Source organism: Heterocephalus glaber, unplaced genomic scaffold (assembly GCF_053883595.1).
Source record: "Heterocephalus glaber isolate CG9 unplaced genomic scaffold, H.glaber_assembly_v1.0 deba00000676, whole genome shotgun sequence".
Lineage (NCBI taxonomy): Eukaryota > Metazoa > Chordata > Mammalia > Rodentia > Bathyergidae > Heterocephalus > Heterocephalus glaber.
In genome coordinates this window covers 757,075-782,553 of record NW_028258156.1, presented here as the reverse complement: position 1 = coordinate 782,553, position 25,479 = coordinate 757,075, and the positions used below count along the sequence as shown (strand labels likewise).

The 25,479-nt window shown below is 37.4% G+C and overlaps 1 protein-coding gene, 1 non-coding gene and 1 pseudogene across 6 annotated transcripts; 2 read left to right on the top strand and 1 right to left on the bottom strand.

The window, feature by feature from the left end:
• Positions 1-4,538: 4,538 nt before the first annotated feature.
• Positions 4,539-25,179, bottom strand: Fkbp14 (FKBP prolyl isomerase 14). Of its 5 annotated transcripts, none has more exons than XM_021254072.2 (5): positions 24,791-25,179; positions 20,973-21,124; positions 17,731-17,858; positions 13,459-13,592; positions 4,539-6,593 (listed from the first exon to the last, which is right to left on the bottom strand). In XM_021254072.2, exons 1-4 carry the CDS (start codon positions 24,985-24,987, stop codon positions 13,470-13,472), a joined length of 600 nt encoding a protein of 199 aa, XP_021109731.1. In that variant the 5' UTR covers positions 24,988-25,179; the 3' UTR covers positions 4,539-6,593; positions 13,459-13,469. The 5 variants fall into 5 exon arrangements, with proteins under 5 accessions (XP_021109731.1, XP_021109734.1, XP_021109730.1 ...); XM_021254075.2 differs by having other exon boundaries at positions 13,459-13,575; positions 24,791-25,177; XM_021254071.2 differs by lacking the exon at positions 4,539-6,593 and adding an exon at positions 11,416-11,955 and having other exon boundaries at positions 24,791-25,178.
• Positions 4,709-4,815, top strand: LOC147829202 (small nucleolar RNA U13). Its single transcript, XR_015449432.1, has one exon. It is a non-coding gene; the product is annotated as a small nucleolar RNA U13 (small nucleolar RNA).
• On the top strand, positions 5,076-7,598 carry LOC101698165 (sal-like protein 1 pseudogene; annotated as a pseudogene).
• Positions 25,180-25,479: the final 300 nt, after the last annotated feature.

The following is a 25,479-nucleotide window of genomic DNA, read 5'->3' as shown; positions in this document are numbered from 1 at the left end:
ATCAACTGATGGTTGATTTTTTTTTCCTCTTTTTTTTTTTGTACCAGGGATAGAACTCAGGTCCTTGCGCTTGTGCAGCAGGCAGCAAAACCACTGAGCTAAATCCCCGGCCCTATTTTTCCTCTTGAGAATAACATAATTCCATATTACCCAATGTGTTTTCATATTTTCCCCCCTGATTTTCTAATTGTTTGCAACAGGACAACTATGCCATGGTAGTTTTTCCTTCCTAGGAGCACTAATTTTAATGCTGCTAAATGGAACCAAATATTTGTATACAGACTAAACTAGACCCATTATTTTAAGAATTACAAGTGCAGTCTACTTACAGAACTTCTTCAACATACTAATTTAACAAGAAATTTATCCATCACACGTGGCAGGAATTGCACTATTGCTACAAGGATGAAAAGGAGGTGGTTATCATAGACTCTCCTTTCGAGAATTATAATTCCAGCACTAGGGAGGCTGAGGAAGGAGGATCATTGTGAGTTCAAGGCCAGCCTGGGCTAGACACAGTGGAAGAGAAACACACACACACACACACACACACACACACACACACACACACAGAGAGAGAGAATATTCAGCAGCAAGCATAATAAGTACAGAGGTAAAACAGAGTCATCCCTCAGTGGTATATCTATGAGAACTGTTTCCAGAATTCCTATGAATACCAAGATCTGCAGATGCTGTTTCCTTATATAATAACACAGTATCTGCATATAACCTATGCATATCTTGTGTATACTTTAAATTATAGCTAATACTTATAATACCTAACACAATGTAAATCCCATGTAAATAGTTGTCATACTGTATTGTTGAAGAAATAATGGCAAGAAAAAATCTGTACATACTCAATACAACACAATTTTTAGAATGTATTTGCCCCCCCCTTGGTGGAATACAAGGATGTGGAACCTGGGGCTACAGAGAACTAGCTGTGCAACTGTGTGTGCATATATTTATTGTATGTTGCATCACAGTGACATGAGAGTTATGGAAAGACAAATACCTTGATTTAGCATAGTGAGAAATGTAAACAAGTTTAAAAGATAGTCATAAATAAGGATTACTCACACATAGACAATTTTTTAAAATGATCACTGATTTTGCCCTTTCTTCTAATCAGTGTTATCAAATGTCTAAAGACCCCTAAGCAGTGATTCTGAGATAACATATATGTAGTTGAGAAATGCCTTTAGCACATTGCATATGGAGATATTTTCCACTTAGTGCTTCCTTTAGTGTATAATGGTAGGAGGAGGAAAAAAATATCTATCATGGGGGTAAATCTCATGGGGATGAACTAGACAATGTTATGTGAAGGAGACACTTACACATGAGTAAGAAAGCCTCATAATTGCCTCATGCATCACCTTTGAGAATCAAAGGAAGGAGCTGACAGTAAAGCTGTGGAAAGATGAGGATGAAAAGCACTAGTCAAGATTAGTCAGCCACCTGTCTTTATCCTATGACAGCAGTGTTTAAAAGGTTAGTTTTCTGAATTTGGTTCCCATAGTAACAGACCTTTAGAATGCCCTCAAATCAATTTACAGAATTACTGCCCATATTGAGCATAGGCAACATAAAGAGATTGTTCAGTTGTTAAAATCTATCTTTAAATTATTTTTAGAATTTAAATAATCCTCAAGTTCTTTGGATATATAATTTAGACAACTATAAATTGCATTTTGTCAAAAAGAAGCTTTAAAATCGTATTCATTATTATTGGGTGATGAATTTAGAAATTCAGTTATTCAACTATGTCATTTCAATGATGGCTACTAATTAATTTTAAATAGAATCCATGAATGTTTTAGATGTAGTTTTAAACACACATTTATTATATATGCTTCATACTCATTGCTAGATGTTTAGGAATCATTCATAGAATTGTATGGATAATTTAAAGGGAATCCTGAGACTTGATCTTGGCATCATCAATGAGCAGACTAGATGGTGAAACTTATGACTTTCAACCTAACCCTTCTTTGCTGATGCATATACTATAAATATATTTTATACTTTTTTTTCTTTGCTGGAATCAAACCCAGGGCCTCACACATGCTAGGCAAGTGCTCTATCACCAAGCTGCACACCCAGCACTAATTTTTTTTCTTATGTTCACATGTATGGAAAAGATCTAGCTCACCCTATATACAGTGTTAAAATAGGACTTGTTTTTACTATTCGAGAAACATCTGAAGCCACTTGTTAGTAGATAGTTTATGAAGAATTGTACATGTTGAACTTCTTATATCTGCAATTTTAACAGCATTGCTCACTTAAGATAATGTCTCTTTAACAGAGGTTACTATTATTTTCTACTTCTTCAGCGAACTAAACAGTCTTACATTGCTGTAGGAATTTTCAGTTAAAGGAAGACTTCTCTTACACAATAAGCAATTTCAAGACTATTAATAATATTCAATAAAAATTAAATGTGAAAATTATTTTACTGTCAAATGAATTTATTGGAGGACTTATCTTTACCCTAGATAGAAAGGGTTGAGCTTTCAGGATTAATAGAAAATGTGCAAAATGGGCAAAACCCTAGAGAGAGTGGACCAATGGCTGGAGGCTTGTGTGATGGTGGGGGAGCAACTGCAGGGTTATGAGGTGATGAAAGTGTTCTATAATTAATTGTGTTGATGGTTGTACAACTCTGTGAATATATTAAAATTTATCAAGCCTTGAAAAAATCACTGTACTACATACTAACGTTACAAAATAAAATAAAATAACCCCACTCCTCAAAAAGAAATATTAGAAACCTTTGAACAGAGCCCAGCTCAGAGGAAATAGGACACTGACAAAGAGTTAATAGTTTTGAAGATACTCCTGCCATAGTAATAAAATGTTAGGGAAAAAAAAACCCACTGCAAGTAGAGTTGATTTACTCCTTGGTTGTAATGTAAAAATCAATTAATTTTAGTAGGCTGCTTAATTTTCTTTATAGATTATGATGCAAAACATAAGACCTTGGTTACTTCCATATGTGGCAAGGAAAAAAGTATATGACATCATGTGAAAGACTACATTCTTTATAAAGTTTAGCCAAAAGAATACAAGTAAATATTCTCAAAGAATCATTGATAGGAGGATAGAATGAGAAAATAATGATGCTCTGGAAAAAACTTGCAATTCCAAATGGGAATTTCATTGCAAGACCCTTCTCAAAAGTTCTTTCATTTTCCTGCAAGTAAAATGTTATCTCTTATTTAAAGCAAATCTCCTTGTATTTGCACTGCTATTCCTATTGGTACTCTATGTAAGTTTAATTATTGATTTAATTAAATTTAGCTACTAAAAAACATTTTAAAAATCCAGATGCCTTAAATAGAATGCATTCTGCAGAAAAATAGCTACATAATTCCAAGAGATACAAGCATAATGAGAAAGAGCCACTAATATGTGGTTGATTGTTATAACATTTTAGTCTCTTAACCACAGATAAAAAATAGATTCAGAATTATATTAACACATATTCTGGCAGAGCAAGTCCAACAGATAAATGAAAACATGCTATATAAGAAATTGAAACTAAGCCCCAAAGGTCTTTGTACCTTTACTTCATTCTTTATAATAATGAAAACTGTCCCTCAATACCTCAATTTACACTCTGTGAACACTTTTTACTGCAACTGTTTGCTGGAGAGAATATCATCTTTACCCTACTGCAGAGTGGAATTTTAAATTAGTGAAATAACTTGTATATTCCCAGAAATCCCCAAGTGAGATATAATTTAGCTGTTATTAGAGGCCAAGGGGACATCATTCACTTTACTCTGAATTTTTACAGAAAAGCCTCAGCAAATATCTTACGTCATTTGTTTCTAGACTATCATAAAACAAAATTAATGTTAGTCTAGCTCATAGGCACTCAAACTAGCTTTATAGATTATTGGATGACTTATACCCACTGAAGTCATCTATTTTATACCAGAGTCTTTAATAGCAGTTCAGGAACACAAAGATCTGGTAAATAAAAGAAATCCACAGATAGTGCACTATGTGTTGCAGAATTGCTATCATCTTCCAATTGTTTTTATTCCTTTCTTAGTAATAACCTAAAAACATCAAAATGAGCCATTTAAGACCTTCAACAAATCTGAAGCTAAGGAGGGAAAGATTATTGTTGGAGTTACACAGAGAACTACCTGTACTCGGAAATTCTACTTATGAGTGAAACACAGATATGTGGGCTAAGGACAGAATGACAGACTCAATGTACAGAGGAATTTTAACTGAATGGCAAGGACAAGATTTCAGAGACAGGGATTCATGTACTGGAAAGAGAATTTCAATTATTGTCTTTGATATAAAACCACATATACACATATGCTACACATTGAGAATCCATTATCCAAAGTGCTTGGGAACAGAAGTATTTCAGATTTCAGTTTTTTATTTTTAGTGTTTGCATAGAATACCAGTTGACCACCCCAATCTGAAAATCCCAAATCCAAAAATGCTCTGTAACCTGAAGCAAACAACTGACATAACAGAGGCAAAGATGAAAGAGACCAAAGTAGTTTTTAAATTTTATTTTCAGTGCTGGGCATTAAATCCAGGGCCTCACACATGCTAGGCAAGCACTCTACCATTGGACTATACCTCCAAGCTCCCAAAATAGAGAAAAAAGAATTTCCCTTCAAATAAAGATTCCAAATCCGTATGTAAGAATGTATGTATTTCTCGATTCTTTTTTCTTTTCATCAACCATGATGATTGAGTGTTCCTGCCATTGTGTGAGATGTGCCTCCCTCTAAACCTTGTAACGTAAGTCAGCACATTACCCAGTTGATGTTTTAAAGGGAAGGGGAGCGAGAATGTGTGGATTTCACTGCTCTGAAGGGAATACAGAAATCCTACTATTAAGAATGCTACAGCTTTTCAAAGAGCCCTTCTATGATTAATAGCAATGCATTATTGATAATCATAATTATAGCAGGACACATGCGCGCTGCGGGCAGGGGGAGCCGCAGCCACTGCCGCTCTATTTCCGTAATTTTGAGATTTTTTTTAAAGTACTTTTTTATTCTGCCCCAGCTGATGTTTGAGCCAGCATGTCGCGGAGGAAGCAAGCGGAGCCTCAACATTTCCAATCCGACCCTGAATTGCCCTCGCTCCCCCTGCAAGATGGAGACACAGAGAAGGGTCAACCGTCGCCCCACGAAGAGCAAGGATGCCCACATCTGTGACCGGTGCTATGATGAGTTCTTTGAGTTATCAGATCTTCTGCTCCACAAGAAGAACTGCACTAAAAACCAATTAGTTTTGATCATCAATGAGAATCCAGCCTCCCCACCCAAGACCTCACCCAGTCCCCCTCCCAATAATCCTGATGAACAAATGAAAGACACGGTGAACAAAACAGATCAAGAAAACTGGAGCGACCTTTCAGAGCACAAGGGACTTGACAGAGAAGACTCCATGGAGGTGGAGGTCTCAGTGGCCCCCAACAGTGGCAGTAGGACGTCTAGCAGCAGCACCAGTAGCACCGCCCCAAGCCGCGAGGGCAGCTCCTCCACAGGTACCTCAGCAATCACAACCTCTCTACCTCAATTCGGGGACCTGACGATGCTGGGCAACTTCTCCGTGATCAGTAACAACGTCGTCATCAAGAACCTCCAGAGCACCAAGGTGGTGGTGGCCCAGTTTTCCCAGGAAGTGAGGGGCAGTAAGTCCTCCAGAGGCAAACCTGCCATTTCAGCCCTCATGGAGCAGCTCTTAGCGCTGCAGCAGCAGCAAATCCACCAACTGTAACTGATCATACAGATTCGACACCAAATATTGCTGATGGCTTTTCAGAACACAGACTTGCCATCTTCTAATCCTTCTCAAGGTACTTTACGAACATCTGCACATGTTGACACATCAGATGCAAGACCTACCATCACAGCTCGTTGAGCCCAGTTCCAACCTTGGCCCCAATCAGAACTTGTCATCTCTCATCAAAAGAGGTCAACAGCTTTGTGCATGTTTCTCCTCAGGACAGTAAGGACACCCTCACCAGTCACATCCCTCCTGGGCCTCTGTCATCCTCTGCCACGTCCCCAGTTCTGCTCCCAGCTCTGCCCAGAACTCCCAAACAGCACTATTGCAATATGTGCCGCAAAACCTTCTCCTCGTCAAGTGCCCTTCAGATCCATGAGAGAACTCACACTGGAGAGAAGCCCTTTGCTTGCACTGTTTGTGGAAGAGCGTTCACAACAAAAGGCAATCTTAAGGTACACATGGGCATGCACATGTGGAATAGCACCCCTGCACACCGGGGCCACCGGCTCTCCGTGGATGGCCCCATGATATTTCTAGGAGGCAATCCTGTCAAGTTCCTAGAAATGTTCCAGAAGGATTTGCCGGTGAGGTCAGGAAGCGGAAATCCTTCCAGTTTCTGGAATCAGTATGCAGCAGCGCTCTCCAATGGGCTGGCGATGAAGGCCGACGAGATCTCTGTCATTCAGAATGGTAGCATCCCTCCAATTCCTGGAAGCCCACGCAGCAGGAGCAGCTCATCTATTAGTGGGCTGACTGGAAATCTGGAGAAGCTCCAGAACTCAGAGCCCAGTGCTCCTCTGGCCGGCCTAGAGAAAATGGCAAGCAGTGGGAATGGGACCAATTTCCGCTTCATCTGCTTTGTGGAGGACAGAAAAGAGATTGTGACAAGTTAGACCAGCCACACACTCAAGACATAGCAGTCCTGTTCAGAATGCACCTATGGTTGCCTCCTGCTCCTGCCCTGTCCCCTATCTTCTGTTCTTCTGGGTCTATGAACTTCAACATTATGAAGACATTCTTTTCTACTTTGTTCAACTTCTAGAGTTCTAAGAAAGCTTATTTATTAGTGATATAACCTTGCTTTGCAAACAGAATGCAACCATTAACTTTGGTCTTCTGTGTTTTGGGCTAAATACTAATTGACTAGAGTGCTGTAAACTTGCTGTAACATTTATGGCAATTGCAAGTTGCCCTGCTCGGCGGTCTTAATCTGGCATTAACTTATTTTCTATATCCAGTTTAATACAGTTTCTACAAGTAAATGATAATGCCAGTGCAACATACAGGAATCTATGGGACACAATGAAAGCAGTTCTATGCAGGAAATTCATAGCAATGAATGCCTATATTAGGAAAACAGAGAGAGCTCAAATAAACAACCTACTGCTGAATCTCAACTCCTAGAAAAAGAGCATGACAAACACAAAGCTTGTACAAGAGAGGAAATTATAAAGATCAGAGCAGAAATCAATGCAATGGAGATTAAGAGAATGATACAAAAATCAATTAATCAGAGTTGGTTCTTTGAAAGAATAAATAAAATTGATAAACTTTTAGCCAATCTTATCAAAAAAAGGAAAGAAAAGGCTCAAATCCATGCAATTAAGAACAAAAAAGGTGAAGTCACAACAGATCCAGCAGAAATCCAGAGGATCATCGATTCCTACATTGAGAACCTGTACTCTAATAAAAAGGAAAACACAGAAGAAATGGACAGATTCCTAGATTCATACGAATTGCCAAATTTAAATGAAGAAGATATAGAAATTCTAAACACCCCAATTACAATGAGTGAAATTGAAAATGTAATTAAAAATTTACCAACAAAGAAAAGCCCAGGTCCTGATGGGGTCACTGCTGAATTCTACAAGACATTTAAAGAAGAACTATCACCATTACTCTTTAAACTCATCAATGAAATTGAAATGGAAGCAATACTTTCAAATTCATTCCTGGAAGCAAGTGTTACTTTGATTCCAAAACCAGGGAAAGACCCAACCAAAAAAGAGAACTACAGGCCAATCTCCCTAATAAACAGATGCAAAAATCCTCAACAAGATACTAGCAAACAGAAAACAGAGGGTCATCAAGAAGATCATATACCCTGACCAAGTCAGATTTATCCCAGGAATGCAAGGATGGTTCAACATACATAAATCAATAAATGTAATACACTATATTAACAGAGTCAAGGACAAAAACCATATGATCATCTCAATAGATGCAGAAAAAGCATTTCACAAAATTCAACACCCATTCATGATAAAAAAAAAAAAAACCCTACAGAAAATTGGATAGAAGGTCTTTATCTCAACCTGATTAAGGCTATCTATGAAAAACCAACAGCCAACATCACACTAAATGGTCAAATACTGAAAACTTTCATGCTAAAATCAGGAATAAGACAAGGATGCCCACAATCACCACTCCTGTTCAATATAGTTCTGGAAACATTAGCCACAGCAATGAGACAAGAGGAAGAAATAAAAGGAATAAAGATAAGAAAGGAAGAAGTTAAACTGTCATTATTTGCTGACGATATGATACTTTACATAGAAGACCCAAAAAACTCCACCAAAAGACTTCTAGACTTAACTGACAGATTCAATGAGTAGCTGGATACAAGGTCAACACTGAAAAAATAATAGCCTTCTTGTACACAAATAACAGACTCACTGAGAGTGAAATTAGGGAAACAATTCCTTTTACAATAGCATCCAAAAAAATGAAATATCTGGGAAGCAATCTAACAAAGGAAGTAAAAGATGTCTACACAGAAAACTACAGCACTCTAAAAAAAGAGATCAAAGAGGATATAAGAAAATGGAAAGACACCCTTTGTTCCTGGGCAGGAAGAACCAATATAGTGAAATGGCCATACTTCCAAAACTGCTATATAGATTCAATTCAATCCCGATTGAAATTCCAACAATATACTTCACAGAACTACAGAAAACAATCCAAAACTTCATTTGGAACCAGAAGAGACCTGGAATAGCAAAAGCAATTCTAGACAACAGAGACTTGACAAGGGGTATCACAATCCCCAACTTGAAACTATACTACAAAGCTACTGTGATAAAAACAGCATGGTACTGGCAATGAAACAGACCTGAGGACCAGTGGAACAGATTAGAAGATACAGAAACAACTCCAGACATACTCAACCACCTCATCTTTGACAAAGGAGCCAAATACCCTCACTGCAGGAAAGATAGCCTCTCTAATAAATGGTGTTGGAAAAACTGGATTTCAACCTGCCAAATATTAAAACTAGACCCATACCTATCACTATGCACTAAACTAAGATAGAAATGGATTAAAGATCTAATATTAAAACAGAAGCACTAAACTTGCTGGAAGATAAGTTAGCTAGAACTCTCGAAGACAATGGCATAGGAAAAGACTTTATGAACAAATCCTCAGTAGCACAGGAACTAGCACAAAGAATTAACTGGGATCTCATCTTATTAAAAAGCTTCTACACTGCAAGAGAAACCACGAACAGAGCTAACAGACAACCTACAATGTGGGGAAAAATTTTTAGCAGCTGTACCTCAAAGGACTACTATCTAGAGTATATAAAGAATTGAAAAAAATCAGAACCTCCAAATTTAAAGACCCAATTAAAAAATGGGCATCTGAAATGAACAGATATTTCTCAGACAAAGAAGTAAATGCAGCAAATAAACATAGGAAAAAATGTTCAACATCACTGGCCATTTGAGAGATGCAAATGAAAACAACACTGAGATTCCACCTCACCCCAGAAAGAATGGCTGCTATAAAGAAATCAACCAGTAGCAAATGCTGGCAGGGGTGTGCAGAGAAAGAAACCCTTCCTCATTGCTGGTGAGAGTGCAGGCTGGTGCAACCACTGTGGAAATCAGTATGGAGATATCTCAAAGAACTAGGACTAGAAGTCCCATTTGACTCAGCTATTCCCCTGCTGGGTATCTTCCCAAAAGAATTAAAAGAACCATACCACAGCGATATATGTGCACCCATGTTTATAGTGGCACAGTTTGTAATAGCTAAAGCTTGGAAACAGCCCAAGTACCCATCAACTGGAAACTGGATGAAGAAGATGTGGTTTCTTTTTTTAGAAAATAAGAGTACTACTCAGCCATAAAGAATGAGAAACTAGAGACATTTATAGCTAAGTGGAGGCATATTGAGGCCATCTTCTTAAGTGAAATAAATAGGACACACATGTGTAAACACCAAATAGTTTCTCTAGTGTGAGAAACTGAAAGTGTAAATAAGGATTAAAATGATAAAAACAAATAATTGATAATTTTAAATAGGAAGAAAAGGTCCAAAGGGATAGAGGAAGTGGGAGAGGAAGGGGAAGGGAAAGAAGGAAAAAGAAAAATTATGAGAAAAGGAAAAAATGGAAACAAAGTCTTTGTAAATAGGGAAGGGTGGAAGGGGTGGAGGACAGGTAATGGGGAAAAAAATAAGAACCAAGATACATCATGTACAGGTACAAGCACCCAATGATAAATGTAAACATACTGTATACCTAAAATGTACCAATAAAAGAATTTAAGCAAAAAAAAAAAAAAGAATGCTACAGATATTATTAGATGGAAGTACTACATTAATGTTTTTAAATAGGCATATGATTTATAATCATGTTTAACACCTTAGATTTCAACTCATGCTAAAGTGAAAACAAAAATGTTCAAGTGTTCTACAGCTCTGGACAAGGAATTCATTGTTATTTTTCCCCAGGCTTTTTATGATAATGCTAATTTACCTTTTTAATAAAAAAGTGAGAAAAGTTTTTTCCCATAACATGCCAAATTCCTTTTCTCTTACAATGTCCAAACACTAAGAAGTTATCCATATACTTAATTCAGTGAGGAGATATGGTAGCAAGCTGAAATCTGTAACATTCTAGATGTAAACAATATCCTGTATCATGAGTAAAAGGAAAGTACAACTACATTCCTACAAAGAAAATGATTAGTTGCCTCATATGAACCAGAAATCATTGTTTCTTGTTATTTTTATGGCATCCAACATTTCTAGTTGCTTCATGTGAACCAGAAATCCTTGTTTCTTGTTATTTTTATGGGAACCCAACATTTCACATAATTACATAAGGCATTTTATAGCACTTATTTACTCAGTAGGCATAAATCATCATAATGTCCACCTGGTATACACACAATAAAATCCCAAACCAGTAATAACCACCATCCTCTCCTCTTCCCACAGAAAGCCCCCCAAAATAAAAAATGCTTTCTCCCATGTTAAAAATTCACAATTAATGATTACCTTCTTAAGTTTCATGGTTTAATGTTAATTTCAAAATACCTTAAACCAAACCACAGCTTTTCTGACAAATATACCTAAATAGAGTGATAAGCAGAGGTAAACTCTAAATATCACAGAGGTAAACCCTAAATATTACACCCCTCTCCTTCCATTACCTGTCAATTTTCCTCCATTTTTCCATTAAACCTAGATAACAAGAGGGACTTGTATATAACTCAGTGATAGAGCACATGTTTAGCATGCACAAGGCCCTGGGTCTCAACCTCCATCCTCAGAAAAAAGGAAAATACATAAACCTGTTAAGGAGATTAGTGCTTTAAGGATTTTTAAAAATAAAATCAGTTATTTTCCAAATAAACTTTATTTTGAACAACACAGTCATACAAATTTAAACATGACACATAGAACAGTATTGAGTCATTACATGTATGTGAAGTCACAGTTCATGTCTGAGTATGCTCACACTAATGGAAGAATGTAAATAGCTAAAACAAAAGGCTGGTAACTTAAGTACAACCATAATGTATGTATGTGGGTTTATGTCCAAATACTTAGATGAGAACTGATGCAAATTCATACAAGATGAATAATCACAAACATTTTTAACTCTTTTTGCTCTACCATATATGGCACTAGTAATGTCACACAAAGCACCATAGGACAAGCCACCTTTCCACATGCTATAATGTAAGGCTTTCTGTATCTTGAGTTTCTGTGCCTTTTTAGGTTCAGGAAAACATCAGTGACAATAATTTGCAAGATATAGCTGCTTTCTTCAGAGAAAGATGTTATATTCTTCCCAAGATATTCATGTTTTCGTGAAGGAAATCTCAATATATAATCAGTGAAAATAGTCTATATATGATGTAATTGTTCATAATCCTTTAAAATAAAAACAGTGGCAGTTATCAGGAATGAAAGATCTAAGACCTGTAATCTCTTGCTGCTTGCAATGTCTGAGGCAATTCAGATCTAACCCAAAATTATTCTGTAAAACCAAGGCCATTCCTGAATCATGGGGAGAAGTCTGATACTCCAGAGACAACCAGAAAACCTTCCTCAAAGGAGAAGGACCCAAAGACAAGCAACAGACAGCAAACCTAAGAGAATTAGGCCCAAGGGATTCAAACCTACCATCTTTTAGTAGAAGGTAGCAAGAAGACGCTGAATTCGGGGACTGAAAACTGGTTCTACAGATTAGCTGCTGACGCTGGACACAGCAGTCTCTTTGAACGACAATTTTCTCATCTATAAAGTAGGCACTGGAAGATCCACTAGCATTTTTCATAGACTCAAGAGTAATGAGAATCAAAGACAATAATGCACCTGAGGGGCCCTGCGAGAGGCTCAGTGGTGGAGTGCTTGCCTAGCATGGAGGAGGCCTTTGGTTCGATCCCAGCACCACGAGTAATAATAGTACACTTAATATGCTTTTGTAAACTAAAAAGGGCTGGTCTTAGTAAATAGAGACTTTTTAAGTATTAAGGATAAGAGCTAATTTGAGATAAAATTATAAAATCATCCCTTTTTTTAAAACCCAGGATAGGCACCTCTTCAATAGTAGCTTCTATAGATCTGCCCCTGCCACCCTTACCCTGGTGCTGAGGACTGAACCCAGGACTTTGCCCTGCCTGGCAAGTATTCTGCCACTGAGCTATACCCCTAGCCCTTTTATTTTATTTTGAGTTGGGCTTTTACTAAATTGCTGAGGCTAGCCTTAAACTTGAGATCCTCCTGCCTCACCCTCTGAAGCAGCTGGGATTACTGTGCATCACCATCCTTAGAGCTGCCTCATTTTTTGATGAGACACAAATGAGAAAATTTTGGCTTACTAGTTTTACTTATGATGTAATATTATTGTAGTATTACACATTAGTTGAGCTTTAAGATTTTTTATTTTGTGTTTGTTTGCTTGTTTGTTTGTGGTACTAGGGATTGAACCCAAAGCCTTCACACTGAGCTCTGCCCCCAACACTTTTTTATTTTGTGACACGGTTTTGCTAAGTCACTAAATTCTCTAAACTGTGCTTCATCTAGACTCAGCCTTCCAAAGTGGTCAGATTACAGGAGTGTACTACCATGCCTGGCTACTGGTTGTATTTTTACTCATTAAAGGACCAGGTGGGTAATCTGCTATCCTTCAAAAGTAAACATTAAAGCCAAGTGTGGTGGCCCAGGCCTGTAATCCCAGCACTCTGGGAGGCTGACATAGGTGGATCGCAAGTTGGAGCCTAGCCTGGGCAACTCAGAAACTTAGCGAGACCCTGTCTCAAAAAGAGAAAAAAAAGGGCTGGGGATGTAGGCCATGGGTTAAATCCCCAGTACTGCCAAAAAAAAAAAAAAGACATAAATGACTTTAGTAGGTCATAGTTGTTAGAAACAAACCTTATTTAGTTTTAGTCCAAAGCAGAATGTTCCAATATGCACATATCCATGAATTGCTCCTCACTTCCGTGTTGCAGTAAAGCAGTAACCGTTAATAAAAAGTCCACCATTTTCCTCCTGACCTCAAGAAGAGACTCAAAAACAGTTAAAGACAAACTGTTTCATTATAACATGAAAATAGCAAGCCTTGAGTTATTACAAAAGGCTTTTCAAATGTCAGTATCTAACTTTGAGAATATAAAGGGAAGTAGAAATACAAGGTACTGATTTATGCTATAACCTGGTCTTATATTGTGGCATGTTCCTGGTGGCAATTTTAAAATACAAGTGACACAATAATAGAGTGAAAAATGGTCCAAAAGTCTTCCATTCAAAGACAAATTAGTTGTTTCTTCTCAATAACTTACCAGAAAGAAATGGGTACTTAGAAACCCTAAAGGATTATTTAAATAAGTCAGAAAAATAATACAAAAATTTTAAAAAGCAAGAACAGATCATTTAAAAAATTTTTCTTTAAAGACATTTGCCTTCTCTTCAAAATAAATGCTATATAAAATGGGAAGACATCACTATAACTCATCATGTATATATGTAAATTCTCTGGCAGATATAAATCCATCTTTATCTTCATCTTCTTTATCAAAAATATCCTCCACCAAAACATCATGATGACTTTCATTCACTACTGCACCATGCTTTTCAAACTCCTTCTTTAAATATACTTTAACCTATAAAATAATGGATCTCATTAATAATTTTGATTCATAAGATATCCACACTAAGCCCAGCAATATCATAGACATGGACTAGTAGTTCACTTAACAACCTGTAATAACTATTAAGCAACTACTTTATATTTCTATTGAGGGTTAAAGAATTATAAGGAATTATTTCCCTTAAAAACTGTTGCTACCATGCTATAGTAGAGACACAAAATATTGCCCAGTAGCAAAGATAAAGCTTATATCTTACATATAATCCTTAGATCAAATATATAGTTTTTATTATCTCAAAAATATACCATGGAAAAATCCATTTTTTGTTTGCTTGTTTTAAGCTGGAAAACTTGCTTTTATTTTTGCTAATTTACACCAGGAAATCAACATTTAATATAATAATCCATTGTTCACATCAGGCTTACAAGCATTTTAAATCCTTAAATTGTACATTAATGTTCTATGACTCCAAATTGTATTTATTACTCTCATTCAAGTCTGAAGAAAATGATTATTAAGTTCTACACACAGCGGTCACCTTATATAACATTTAGTCTGAGGTCCTACACTCACATGAGAATTTAGAATAGTTAATATCAAACTGCCCTAAAATCTGATTGTATTCCTGGTTCAGGATACCTGCAGTAAATTTGTAAATCCTACACTAAGACACAAAATTCAACTAGGGTACATCTATATCTTATAAAAATATTTCAAAAAAGAGTAAACATTAACATTAAAATTTGACTAAGCTTCAACTTTATTATGGTGTTTTATTCAAGTAAGTTTTCAAAATGCCTGGCTTACTAAATTAATTGAAAATAATTTGATATAGAATTTATTATTAAAGTTTGTCTATCCATTCGAAGTGGCTACAGAGGGCTGGGGATTTAGCTGAGTGGTTTCGCCACCTGCTGAGCAAGCACAAGGACCGGAGTTTGATCCCTGGTGACAAAAAAAAAAAAAAAAAACCAAAGTGGCTACAGAACTAATATAAATTTTAAAATATTCTACATATTGCACTTTCCTGTTAGGCTTGGCGAATACTCCATGGCAAGATACCGAAACTATTGAAAAAAATGAACTTTTAAATCAATAAGTAGTTGATTAATTTCTCTGAAATTATCAACATTAACAAAATCTTCCAGTATTTTTAATATTTTGTTCCATAAGTACAGTTTTATAGTTTAATTTACTGAGGGAAAAATACCTGTCATGCCTTTCTTTTTGGTCCTTCAATGAGCAAGGTCATTTTTAAACAAATTATGCTCTTCCCTGGCTTAATATAAAACTATAATTTCTATTTTCCAAACTAAGAAATACACTAATCAAAAGCTAATAATTTTGAAATGTCTATATGTCTGTCATTATATCTTCTTCAAAACTTTCCAAGTTTTTCTAATCAAGATATTTTAATCATTTATGTACTAGAATTAAATTAAGTTAAAAAAACATTTTGCAAAAATAAAAATCACTTCCCAATATTCTAGATAAAAACAACCTATTCATTTTATCTGTGTTCCAGTGAAGGTATTAGTGAAATTTGTCCAGTGGTTTATTTTGATGTGGTCCACTATGGAATTCTTTAAAATTTTTGTTCTTCTTGTTTGTTATTATTATTTGGTTGGGTTTTTTGGGGGGTTTTTTGGTGCTGGGGATTGAACCTGGGGTCGTAAGCATGCTAAACATATCCTCTACAACTGAGATACACCACCAGTCCCAGAATGTTTTATAGCTCAAGTTCTGACTTCCATTTGGACCCTCATCTCTTTTACTGTTTGGAAGTTCTTTTGGTTGTAGCATCTAGGAATAACTTCCCACTTACGATCTATTATGGTTTACATGTGGGGTGTCCTCCAAAGGCCTCAAAAGGTCAGAGGTGGAGCTTCAGGAAGGTGATTGGAACATGGGGTGCTGTACTCCTCAGTGGATGAATCCACCACACATGAGTTCAGAGCCAAATGTGCTGTTAGTTGGTGGGGCCTGGTAGGAGGGTGTCACTGGAGGTGTGACTTGGAAGGATGTACCCCACCTCCACCCTGGCTCCTCCTTTGTCTCTCTGGCCTTTCTTTCTCTTCCTGGGCTTTGTGTGAGCAGCTTTCCTCCACCAGGCCCTTCCAACATGCTTTTTCTGCCTTGGAGCCAGGTGATCATGCAAGAATTCAGACCTCTGAAACTGGGAGCCAAAATAAATCTCTCCTTTAAGTTTTGGCTGTCAGGTAGTACATCTCACCAGTAGGAAAGTGACTAAGACACCATCTCTTTTCTCTCATTAAGTTCTTCCACTGCTCAAACAACTCATAACAGCTAAATTTTGGAAGCAGCCCTTTATCAACAAATGAGTGGATAAAGAATCTGAGCTAGACACATACAATGGGATACTACTCTGCCATAAAGGAGCATACATTTGAGCCATTTTTAGGAAATTGGATGCACCTTGAGATCATAATGTTATGTGAAATAAGTCAGACACTGAAGTTTAAATACTGCATGGCTTCTCTTCTATGAAAACCCCAAAGTATAAGTAATTTAAAGAGCAAAATAAAAGAGAACAATAGGAAACAGGGAGACAGATCTTTTGCAAATGGGATGGAAGGGGTGGAGAGGAAGAGGAAATAAGAATTAAAATGTGTTTGGTACACGTACCAACTACCCATAGTGAATGCAATCATTATGTAATGCAAATATGTACTAATACATTTTTAAAAATTCTTCCACTGCTCATATGGTTTTAAAATAACCCTGATTATTTTTCAAGTGTTCTCCATATACATAAGAAACTCAGCAAATCACTGTCTGACATCTTCCTGCTGTACAACACAGGCTATATGTAGACAAGCGAAAGCTACAGTGGGCCAGGATTCATTCTGTAGGTGTCAATCAATGCCCTCCATGCAAGGGGAGGCAGTAAGTCTCCTTGACCCATGTCTTGCACGTACTGGAACAAAGATCTATTAGGATGATATACTATCAAGGACAGTCCATAGGTCTAGAAGATGGAATTCTTAGAGGATTTAACACATAAGAAAATTCCTTTGAAAAGACATGAAAATCTGACTTTTGGTTTTTGGTTGTGGTACTGGGTACTGAACCCAAGACCTTCACACTGAGCTACTTCCCTGGGCCATTTTTATTTTTTATTTTGAGACAGGGTCCTGCTAAGTGGCTAAGTTGTCTAGGCTGGACTCGAAATTGTAATCCTCCTGCCTTAGCCCCCCATAGTTCTGTGATTACAGGCATACATAACCATACCTGGTGAAAATCTGACTTTTAATACAGAAGTAGAAATAGAAATCAATCTTGTGTTTGAGACTACTCCAATTTCCTCAGTTATGAGTGTGCACCACAACACCCAGCCTGAATGGTGCTTTTTAACATCAATATATTTCTCCCCAAAACAATGCTTCCTATGAAAAAGTCAACTTTCACAGCATTTGTATTTCAAGAAAACTTATATATAAACATTTTCCCTAAATAAAAATAAGTATTCAGTACATATATTTCTAAACAGTGAGCTACCAAAGAACAAAAATCTATAGGCAGAAGGAATAGTCACCTCGTGTTTAGAGAGTTTCCAGTCATCATTGAGATCCATTTCTTGGAATGACTCATGGGATCTTGGTCCATTTCGAATCTCCAAGAGGTCAACGTTGAATATCAGTGTACTCTCTGGGGGGATTTTACCTGACATTAGGAGAGAGGGGGCACATTTTTATTTAAAAGTTGGTTGTTGTTATTGTTGTATTTTTGTTTTGCAGTGCTGGAGATTGAACCCATGGTTTCAGGCATGCTAAGAAAATACTCTACCACTGAGCTACACCTCCAGCCCCCAAGTTTTAATACAAAACCATGATCCTGGTAAAAAGACTTTTAACTGAATTAAAGAGCCTTTCTAAGGTTGTGGTATATGGTTAAAATTATTTATATACTATAGTTATATATTAGTTAGATAAATAGACTAAAGAATGAATAACTCAAAACAATAAAGCAAAAGCATTCTGTTTTTGGCTTAGCAATTAAACACACACAGATGTACCCAATAGTCTGGATGTTAAATTTCAAATATAATTAAGATATTATATATTATATGTCAAGAATGACTTAAAGGGCTTTAGCTAATTCAGAGTTAATTATATCAGAAGTGATTTGCTAACTTTTGGGTCAGAAAGTCCAGGTCTAGAAGTACATACTATGGTGCTGGCATGGTCACTTCTACCACTGGGAGGCAGCATGTAATTGAGTGATCCCTGGTGTCATACTCTGGAATTGAAATTTACATCTGGCCACCTCTTATGTATGCTTTGGTTTTCTCAAAAGAAGAAAATCCATGAAAAATAAAGTGCTCAGCATTATGCTTAATAAATCTTAAGCTCTCAAGAACATATGTTACTGAGATTATTTTCTTATAGGCTTTAAAAATAATACAGGCAAGTTCAAAAATTTCAAAAAGTCAACATCCTCTCTGATATAGAACAGTATACACATATTTCAGGCATTTCATGGGAGGGGAGAAATTAAAATGAACTTTGGAAAAGGGAGATAAATCTTTAAAAGTGTAAAGAGCTTTGTTAGAGTTCCATGGTAGTGAAAAATGACAACCAACCAACCTACTGACCAACCAAACAATCTTTTTGGAAAGTATAGACAATTTTTTTCAAACTTGTCTCCTTATAACTATATTTAACATAAAGGTCTGAGTAAACTTGTTAAATATTTTTGAGTCCTCTTCCTCATCCCCTCTATTTCTGTGAAAGAGCATTTGAAAGTTTAAAAGAGCAACATTTACATTGTGAGCCAAAGCTTACCATTCCAGATGGAGACAGAGAAGAGACATGCCCTAGATAGGTGAGAAAACTGGTATCGTTCCAAGAAGACATGCAAGCAGGTACTAAAAGACTACAAAATCAGGGTTAAATATATATTAGGATAACTAGTTTTGTGGCACTCAGTTTGAAGATGACTATACTATGAAGTAAATTTGAGTTAAATATAGTATAGAGACAGATTAATGGGATAATACTACATATATAAATATTAAAAGTAAGGCAATGAAGATAGAAGAAAGCAAAATAATACATTTAAGCCTAGATATTTCCTATACACTGGATTTTCTTCTAAGATTATAATTAAAATAAGAATTGCATTTGATTAGTAGATCCTATCCTATGAGTAAGATTTATATAGCTAGTTCCATTTTTTTGAGACAGGGTCCCGCCATGTAGTCCAGGCTGTCCTTGAACTTACAGGGATCCTCCTGCCCCAGCCTCCCAAGCCTGGGATTACAGGCATGTGCCACCATGCCTGGCACTAGTTCCATTTTAGAGTATGTTAAGCTTCACATATAGCACCTTACTTCCTTCATAGAAAACTGGGGCTAGAAATCCTGACCCATACTTCCTTCTGTACCTTAGGAATGAATCTTGGTTAGCTTGACCTCTGGATGCTGGGAAGTTTTGTTGTTGTTGTTTTGTTTGTTTGTATTACATAAGAGTGGTTCTCTCTCTAGTTCTGATGACAATTTTAAATAAGTTTCATCATTGTGAGTAATATGCTCACTGAAGCAAATGTGGAAGATAGAACCAGAAGTAATTATAATTCCTAGTACGTAGTACATTGTTAAGATTTTAATTTATTTCCTTGTGATTCACTTTCTATATGTACAGTATATACCTTTGCTTACACTTACAATCATAGTATAAGTGTATATTGTAGCTTTTAATTTCCTACTTTTATATTGTATACATTTTAGATATAATTTTTTAAAAACCTTTGAAATGTCTTTTTTAATAAAGGGGTTACACTGTATTTAACTAAGCTCTTTTTTTTTTTTTTGGTACCAGGAATCGACCTTAGGACCTTGTGCTTACCAGGCAGGTGCTGCACCACTGAGCTAAATCCCCAGCCCTTACACTCTTATCATTGTACACTTAGGCTGCTTCCAATTTTTTACTATAGAAAAAATGCAGTGATGGGGTACCCTGTTCATAGATCTTTCTCTTAATACCTGATTATCCCCTGAGCTTAGATTTCAATAAGAGAATTATAGAATGAATGCACATAAACATCTTCAGGTCTCTTGGTACAAATCACCAAATAGCCCTTTGGAAGGTTGCAAGGGTTCCCACTTAAATGCCAGATGCTCTCCGGCTTGCCTCTGCTTTGTGCCATAGGGAGAATTAATTCATTTCAATTCACTATTATTTTTAAATAAATTATTAAAAGCTTCATAAATTTTCAAGTGAGAATTAAAAGAATCCCTAATAAGTGTTATGCTGGGGGAGATTTCATAGTTGCAAGCCACATACAGCTAATACACAAAACTGCCTTCAGTGCTTTAATAATCTGTATTTCAAATATCCAACTCATCAAGACACTTATGTTGAGTGGTCTTTCTTTTTATGTTGTTAAAACAAATTGCTGAGTTTCAGTTTGAGAGAATGAAAAAGTTAGTGCCACTGAACTAACTGCATACTTAAAAATGTTTCAAGGGGTAAATATGCCATGTGTATTTTACCATAACTTTTAACCCCCCCCCCCCACCATATTGTTAAATGGTATTAATAGAGTTCAAGGTTCCAGAACTTTTATTTCATTGTTAGCCCAGTTGCCCTTTAGATATTATGACTTTAACTGGTTATTTCAATTAGTAACCAAGACATAATCATATTTTCTAAAGGAATACAAAGCTTCTATTTACTTCTAGGGTAAAAAATATGCACAGTTGTTACTCTAACATGCATTTCCTAATCCAGAGAAGGACTCTAGTTCTCACAGAAAGAAATGTAGAAGTGTAATTACCTTTTCCTTCTTTCCCATAGCCCAGGGCAGGAGGAATGATGAGCTTTCTCTTTTCTCCCACACACATTCCCTTCAAGCCCCGATCCCAGCCTTTGAGTGCCTCCAGGATGCCCAGAGTAAACCAAATTGGCTGACCATTGTTATGTTTGTGACTATAATAGAAAGAAAACACATTAGAACTTTTGTTTTTTGTGGTGCTGGGGATCGAACTCAGGGCCTCGTGTATGCTGGACAAGCATTGTACACATTAGAACTCTTTAGTAACTTACTTTTAAAATTGCTGTGTTGCACTTTTTCCACCCATAAGTTATTAAGTTTTTTAGGTTGGAAATTAATGAAAACAGCTCTTCTTTAATTGTACACTCACAGCCCCAAATCAACTTTATAGCAATTCAACCACTGTCCTTCTTTCTTGAGGCAAATTTCATACAATTGACTCAGCTTCAGAAAGGCAGAGAGAATAAGAAAAATAATTCACAATGAACATTTACTGTATACCATGTATTTTCCTAAATTTGTCTCTTTTAATTTTAACAATGGTCCTCTGATCAGCAGATATTCTCTTACCCTCTCCCCCATACCAAGTCTGCAATATTTGCATGTAATCTACTATATACTTAGTAGATTATTTGTAATATCTGATATGATTTAAATGCTATAAAACGGGTTTTCAACCATATTACTTAGGGAATAATTACAAAGAAAAAAGTTTGTACATGTTCAATACAGACATCACGCTTTTCAAATATTTTTGATTCATGGCTCGTTGAATCCAAAGATGCAGATATCCAAATGTACCATTATTGCTCCCTTGTGTAGATAAAAAAATGGCAATTACACTTGCCAGTATTTGACCTTAAATATATCTAATTCCAAAGTTCAAGGTCTCAACCACAAAGTTATACTAACCCAGGAAGGTCACTAGGCTGTAACCCAGGGAGAAAATAATGGAAAATGGCTGAGTTTGGAAAGGAGGATGACAGGGAAAGGAGAATTCACTGCCAATACGTGTGGGTCCATATGGCCATGGACACAGAGAGACAGGGGCACAACTTCCTGTATCTGCCTCCAAACCTTCCTGCTGTAGCCTGTTGATGGGTCAAAGGGCTGCTACTCATACCCAGCCCCAAGTCTCTCTGCAAAGATATATGGTGGGCTATGGAAGAAGCCTAGAGAAGGGGCCCCTCAGTCTCTAGAGAGGAAAGGAGTAGACAAATTGTCCTGGCACATGAGATAATAAGCCAGAGTAAGAAATCAACCTGACAGGGCCAGGGATTTAGTTCAGTGGCACCGTGCCTGCCTCACAAGTGGAAGGTCCTGAATTTGATCCCGGGGAAGAGGAGGGGAGGGGAGGGGAGGAGAGAAAAATCGATCTGACAAACTATGAGGAGAGGGGGATGTTTGAGGGTTGAGTAGTGTCTGAGCCCCAGTTAGCTTCCTTTTGGAGCAATAAGGAAAGCATTCTATTCCAGGATATTTTATAGGTGAGGATAAAAGGTCATGGGGTACCATGGTTAAGAAACCTGGGTAAATGCCATTTCTTCTTCTTTTCTTTCATTTTACCCTCATGACCAAGGAAATGAAACACCAACCTTCAAAAATATGGGAAGTTTAGAAAATAATAAAGGAAGAAGCTATCTATTGCCTAGTTTGGCACATTTCATGTGTGTGTGCGTGTGTGTGTGTGCGCGCGCGCGCGCGCGCGTATTGAATCCAGTGCCTCACACATGCTAGGCAAGCACTCTACCACTGAGCTATATCCCCAGTCCTTTTTATTTTATTTCGAGACAAGGTCTCTCTAAGTTGCCCAGGCTGGCCTCAAATTTGTGATCCCCCTGCCTCAGCCTTCCAAGTATCCAAGATTATAGGTGTGCACCACTATATAGTACCCAGCTTTGGTGCATTTCTTATTATGGCTAAGCATCATACAGATTATGGCTTTGAAAACAGCAAACATGCTTTATTTAACATTTATTTTGGGGTGTTTTTTTTTGAGATAGGGTGTCTCATGCATTCAGGCTGGCCTTGAACTCATAGTGATCCTCCTGCCTGAGCATCCCAAGTGCTGGGATTACAGGCATGCTCCACCATGAGCAGCTAATAAACATGTTTTATAGACTTTTCATTTGATGCTACTTTTTCATAATATTCCAAGTAAGCAGATTCTGACCATTTACAAGGAGGCTGCATGACAACAGTCCCTTTATCAGATACTAGAACATTAGCAGTACAGTGCTAAATAATATATCATGGCTAACACCAAAGTTAGCACAGGGTTGTGGTCTTGAGACCCAGAAGAAATTAGCCTAGGCCTAAAAGATTGGACTAAAAGTGTGGATGTAAATGAAAAAAAAAATTTTTGTCTTTGTTTTTTGAGACAGGGCCTCACTTTGTAGTGCAGGCTGGCCTTGAACTCATTATGTAGCCAGGCTGGCCTTGGACTTGCAGCAACCCTCCTGCCTCAGCTTCCTGCCTCACCACCACGCCCGGTCTGTAATTGAAAATTTAAAATGTAATATCACAATATGTTTAATGTCCACTGTGACTGGCCTTGTTGACAAGATGAAAGGGCTGTTGAGAATTCTATGTCAAGTTATTGCTTTGGAACTTTTTCCCAGAGTTAATATGGTTCGGAGAGGAGTGCCACTCACTTCTTCTACATCCTACAAAAGGCCAGATCTGGATGCCCATAAAGGCAGTCTATCAGAAAACAGAATCAAGGACGAGGTGCAAAGATTCATGGCTGTAGTTCTTGTCACTCCATCTACCTGCAATGTCCCCCATCTCTTTCAAGGCCTGTCTTAATTATGATCTCCAGGAAGGTTTTCTTTCCCTGCCTCCCAGGGAATAATAAATCCCAGACTCTCCCCTACTGAACATCATTTTCTTGTTTCCCTCTCCCCTGTGAGTTTTGCATCTCCAGCACCTGACTTTAAGGCCATTCAATATGAGTATGATAGATGGATAGAATATCATCTAATGAACGACTGATTAGAAACCAACTTGGATGCGGAAGATTAGAAGCCAAAATTTCTGAATTTCCTTGGTCCCCAGCACGAGGCCTGACACAGAGGAAGTGTTCACTAAATGCCTTCAAAATGGAATGAATGGGAGCAATGCCTAACTGGAAATCATTATATTTGTAAATCTTTTCCACTTTACAATTTCTTTGTTTAAAGAACAAAAATGATGATATAATCACCTGAAAATCTTTCGTGTAAGACTTCTTCATGAAGTCTCCATGTAATACCCACCCTAGTGAATAAAGGATAACTATCTAGAAAGAAACTAACAACTATTGAAATCATGGTTTTATCACTTGACCAAAATGTCATGTCAAAACAAAAGTTAAATAGATGAAACAGCATTAGCACATCTTTTATAAAGAGGCAAATAACTGTGTATTTTGCTCTTGAAGGTGCTGTGAGAAGTTTTAAATAAATGTCACTATACCAAATCGAAATGGAATTATTTTCCTCGAGGAATGGAGTTTGAAATATTAGAACTCTCTTAAGCGTTTCCACTTACTGCCTTCTTATACACCTAGATATTAATGTAAAATGTCAAAGATTCTAGTTCTAATGTTTTACAATAAAAATTTAACAGTGTTATCAGGACCACGTGTCTTGAGTAGGTCCTTCAAAGGCCTAGTCACATAGAATTGGTTTTGCACAATTTTCTTTCCTCAAAGATGGGAATCAGATATTTCAGGTTTTCAAAAGACAAGTAAAAACCAACTACATTCTACCTTGCCTACAGGAGCGCTGGCGAAGGTGGGGGGTTCTTTATTATTTTACCTGAGAGGCATAATTACTTACGTGGAGTGAAATAAGGAGCCGTCTTTTTCTAAGTAGCCCTCATAGTGGACCAACATCAAATCCCCTCCTTTGGTCTTGCGATGGCAGATGAATGGCTTCTGGAGAACTTCAATTTTCACTTCTGGCTCGGGGATCAGAGCTCCACTCAAAGAGGTGATTAACAACGTCAAGATCGCGTTCCACAAGAAAAACCTCATGTTACGCTGAAAGAAGTCACAACGAAAACAGAGAAGGTCCCCGAGTGCAGAGAGTTAAAAACGAAGTTATAGGCTTAAGGATCACGGCCTCTGGCAAGCTCAGGACTCTCTCCTAGAAGAAGACGTGGCACTTTTACTACCAACAACTTTCCCACACATGGCAAACTCACTTTAAAGAGTTAAGCCCAAACCCGACCTTGACTGGTTCTAAAATCGCGGCCGCTGGGGAAAGGAGGAACTCCCATTGGCTGGAGGTACTATCGCTCAGTACTCTCCAGCCAATGACACTGCAACCAGGTAATTTACAGCCGGGTTGAGCCTCGCGGCCTCCAGGCTGGGAACAGTCCGGAGCGGTCCTAGAGCCTGGAGGATTAAAGAATTCCACTAGCCAGAAATTGAGAAGGGTGCGGCGCGAGCTAACCGGAAGCTCCGCCAGCACCTGTGCCTCTGTAAGGAACCCCAGCGGAGCAAGGTTGGGAGAGTCTAGGGTCA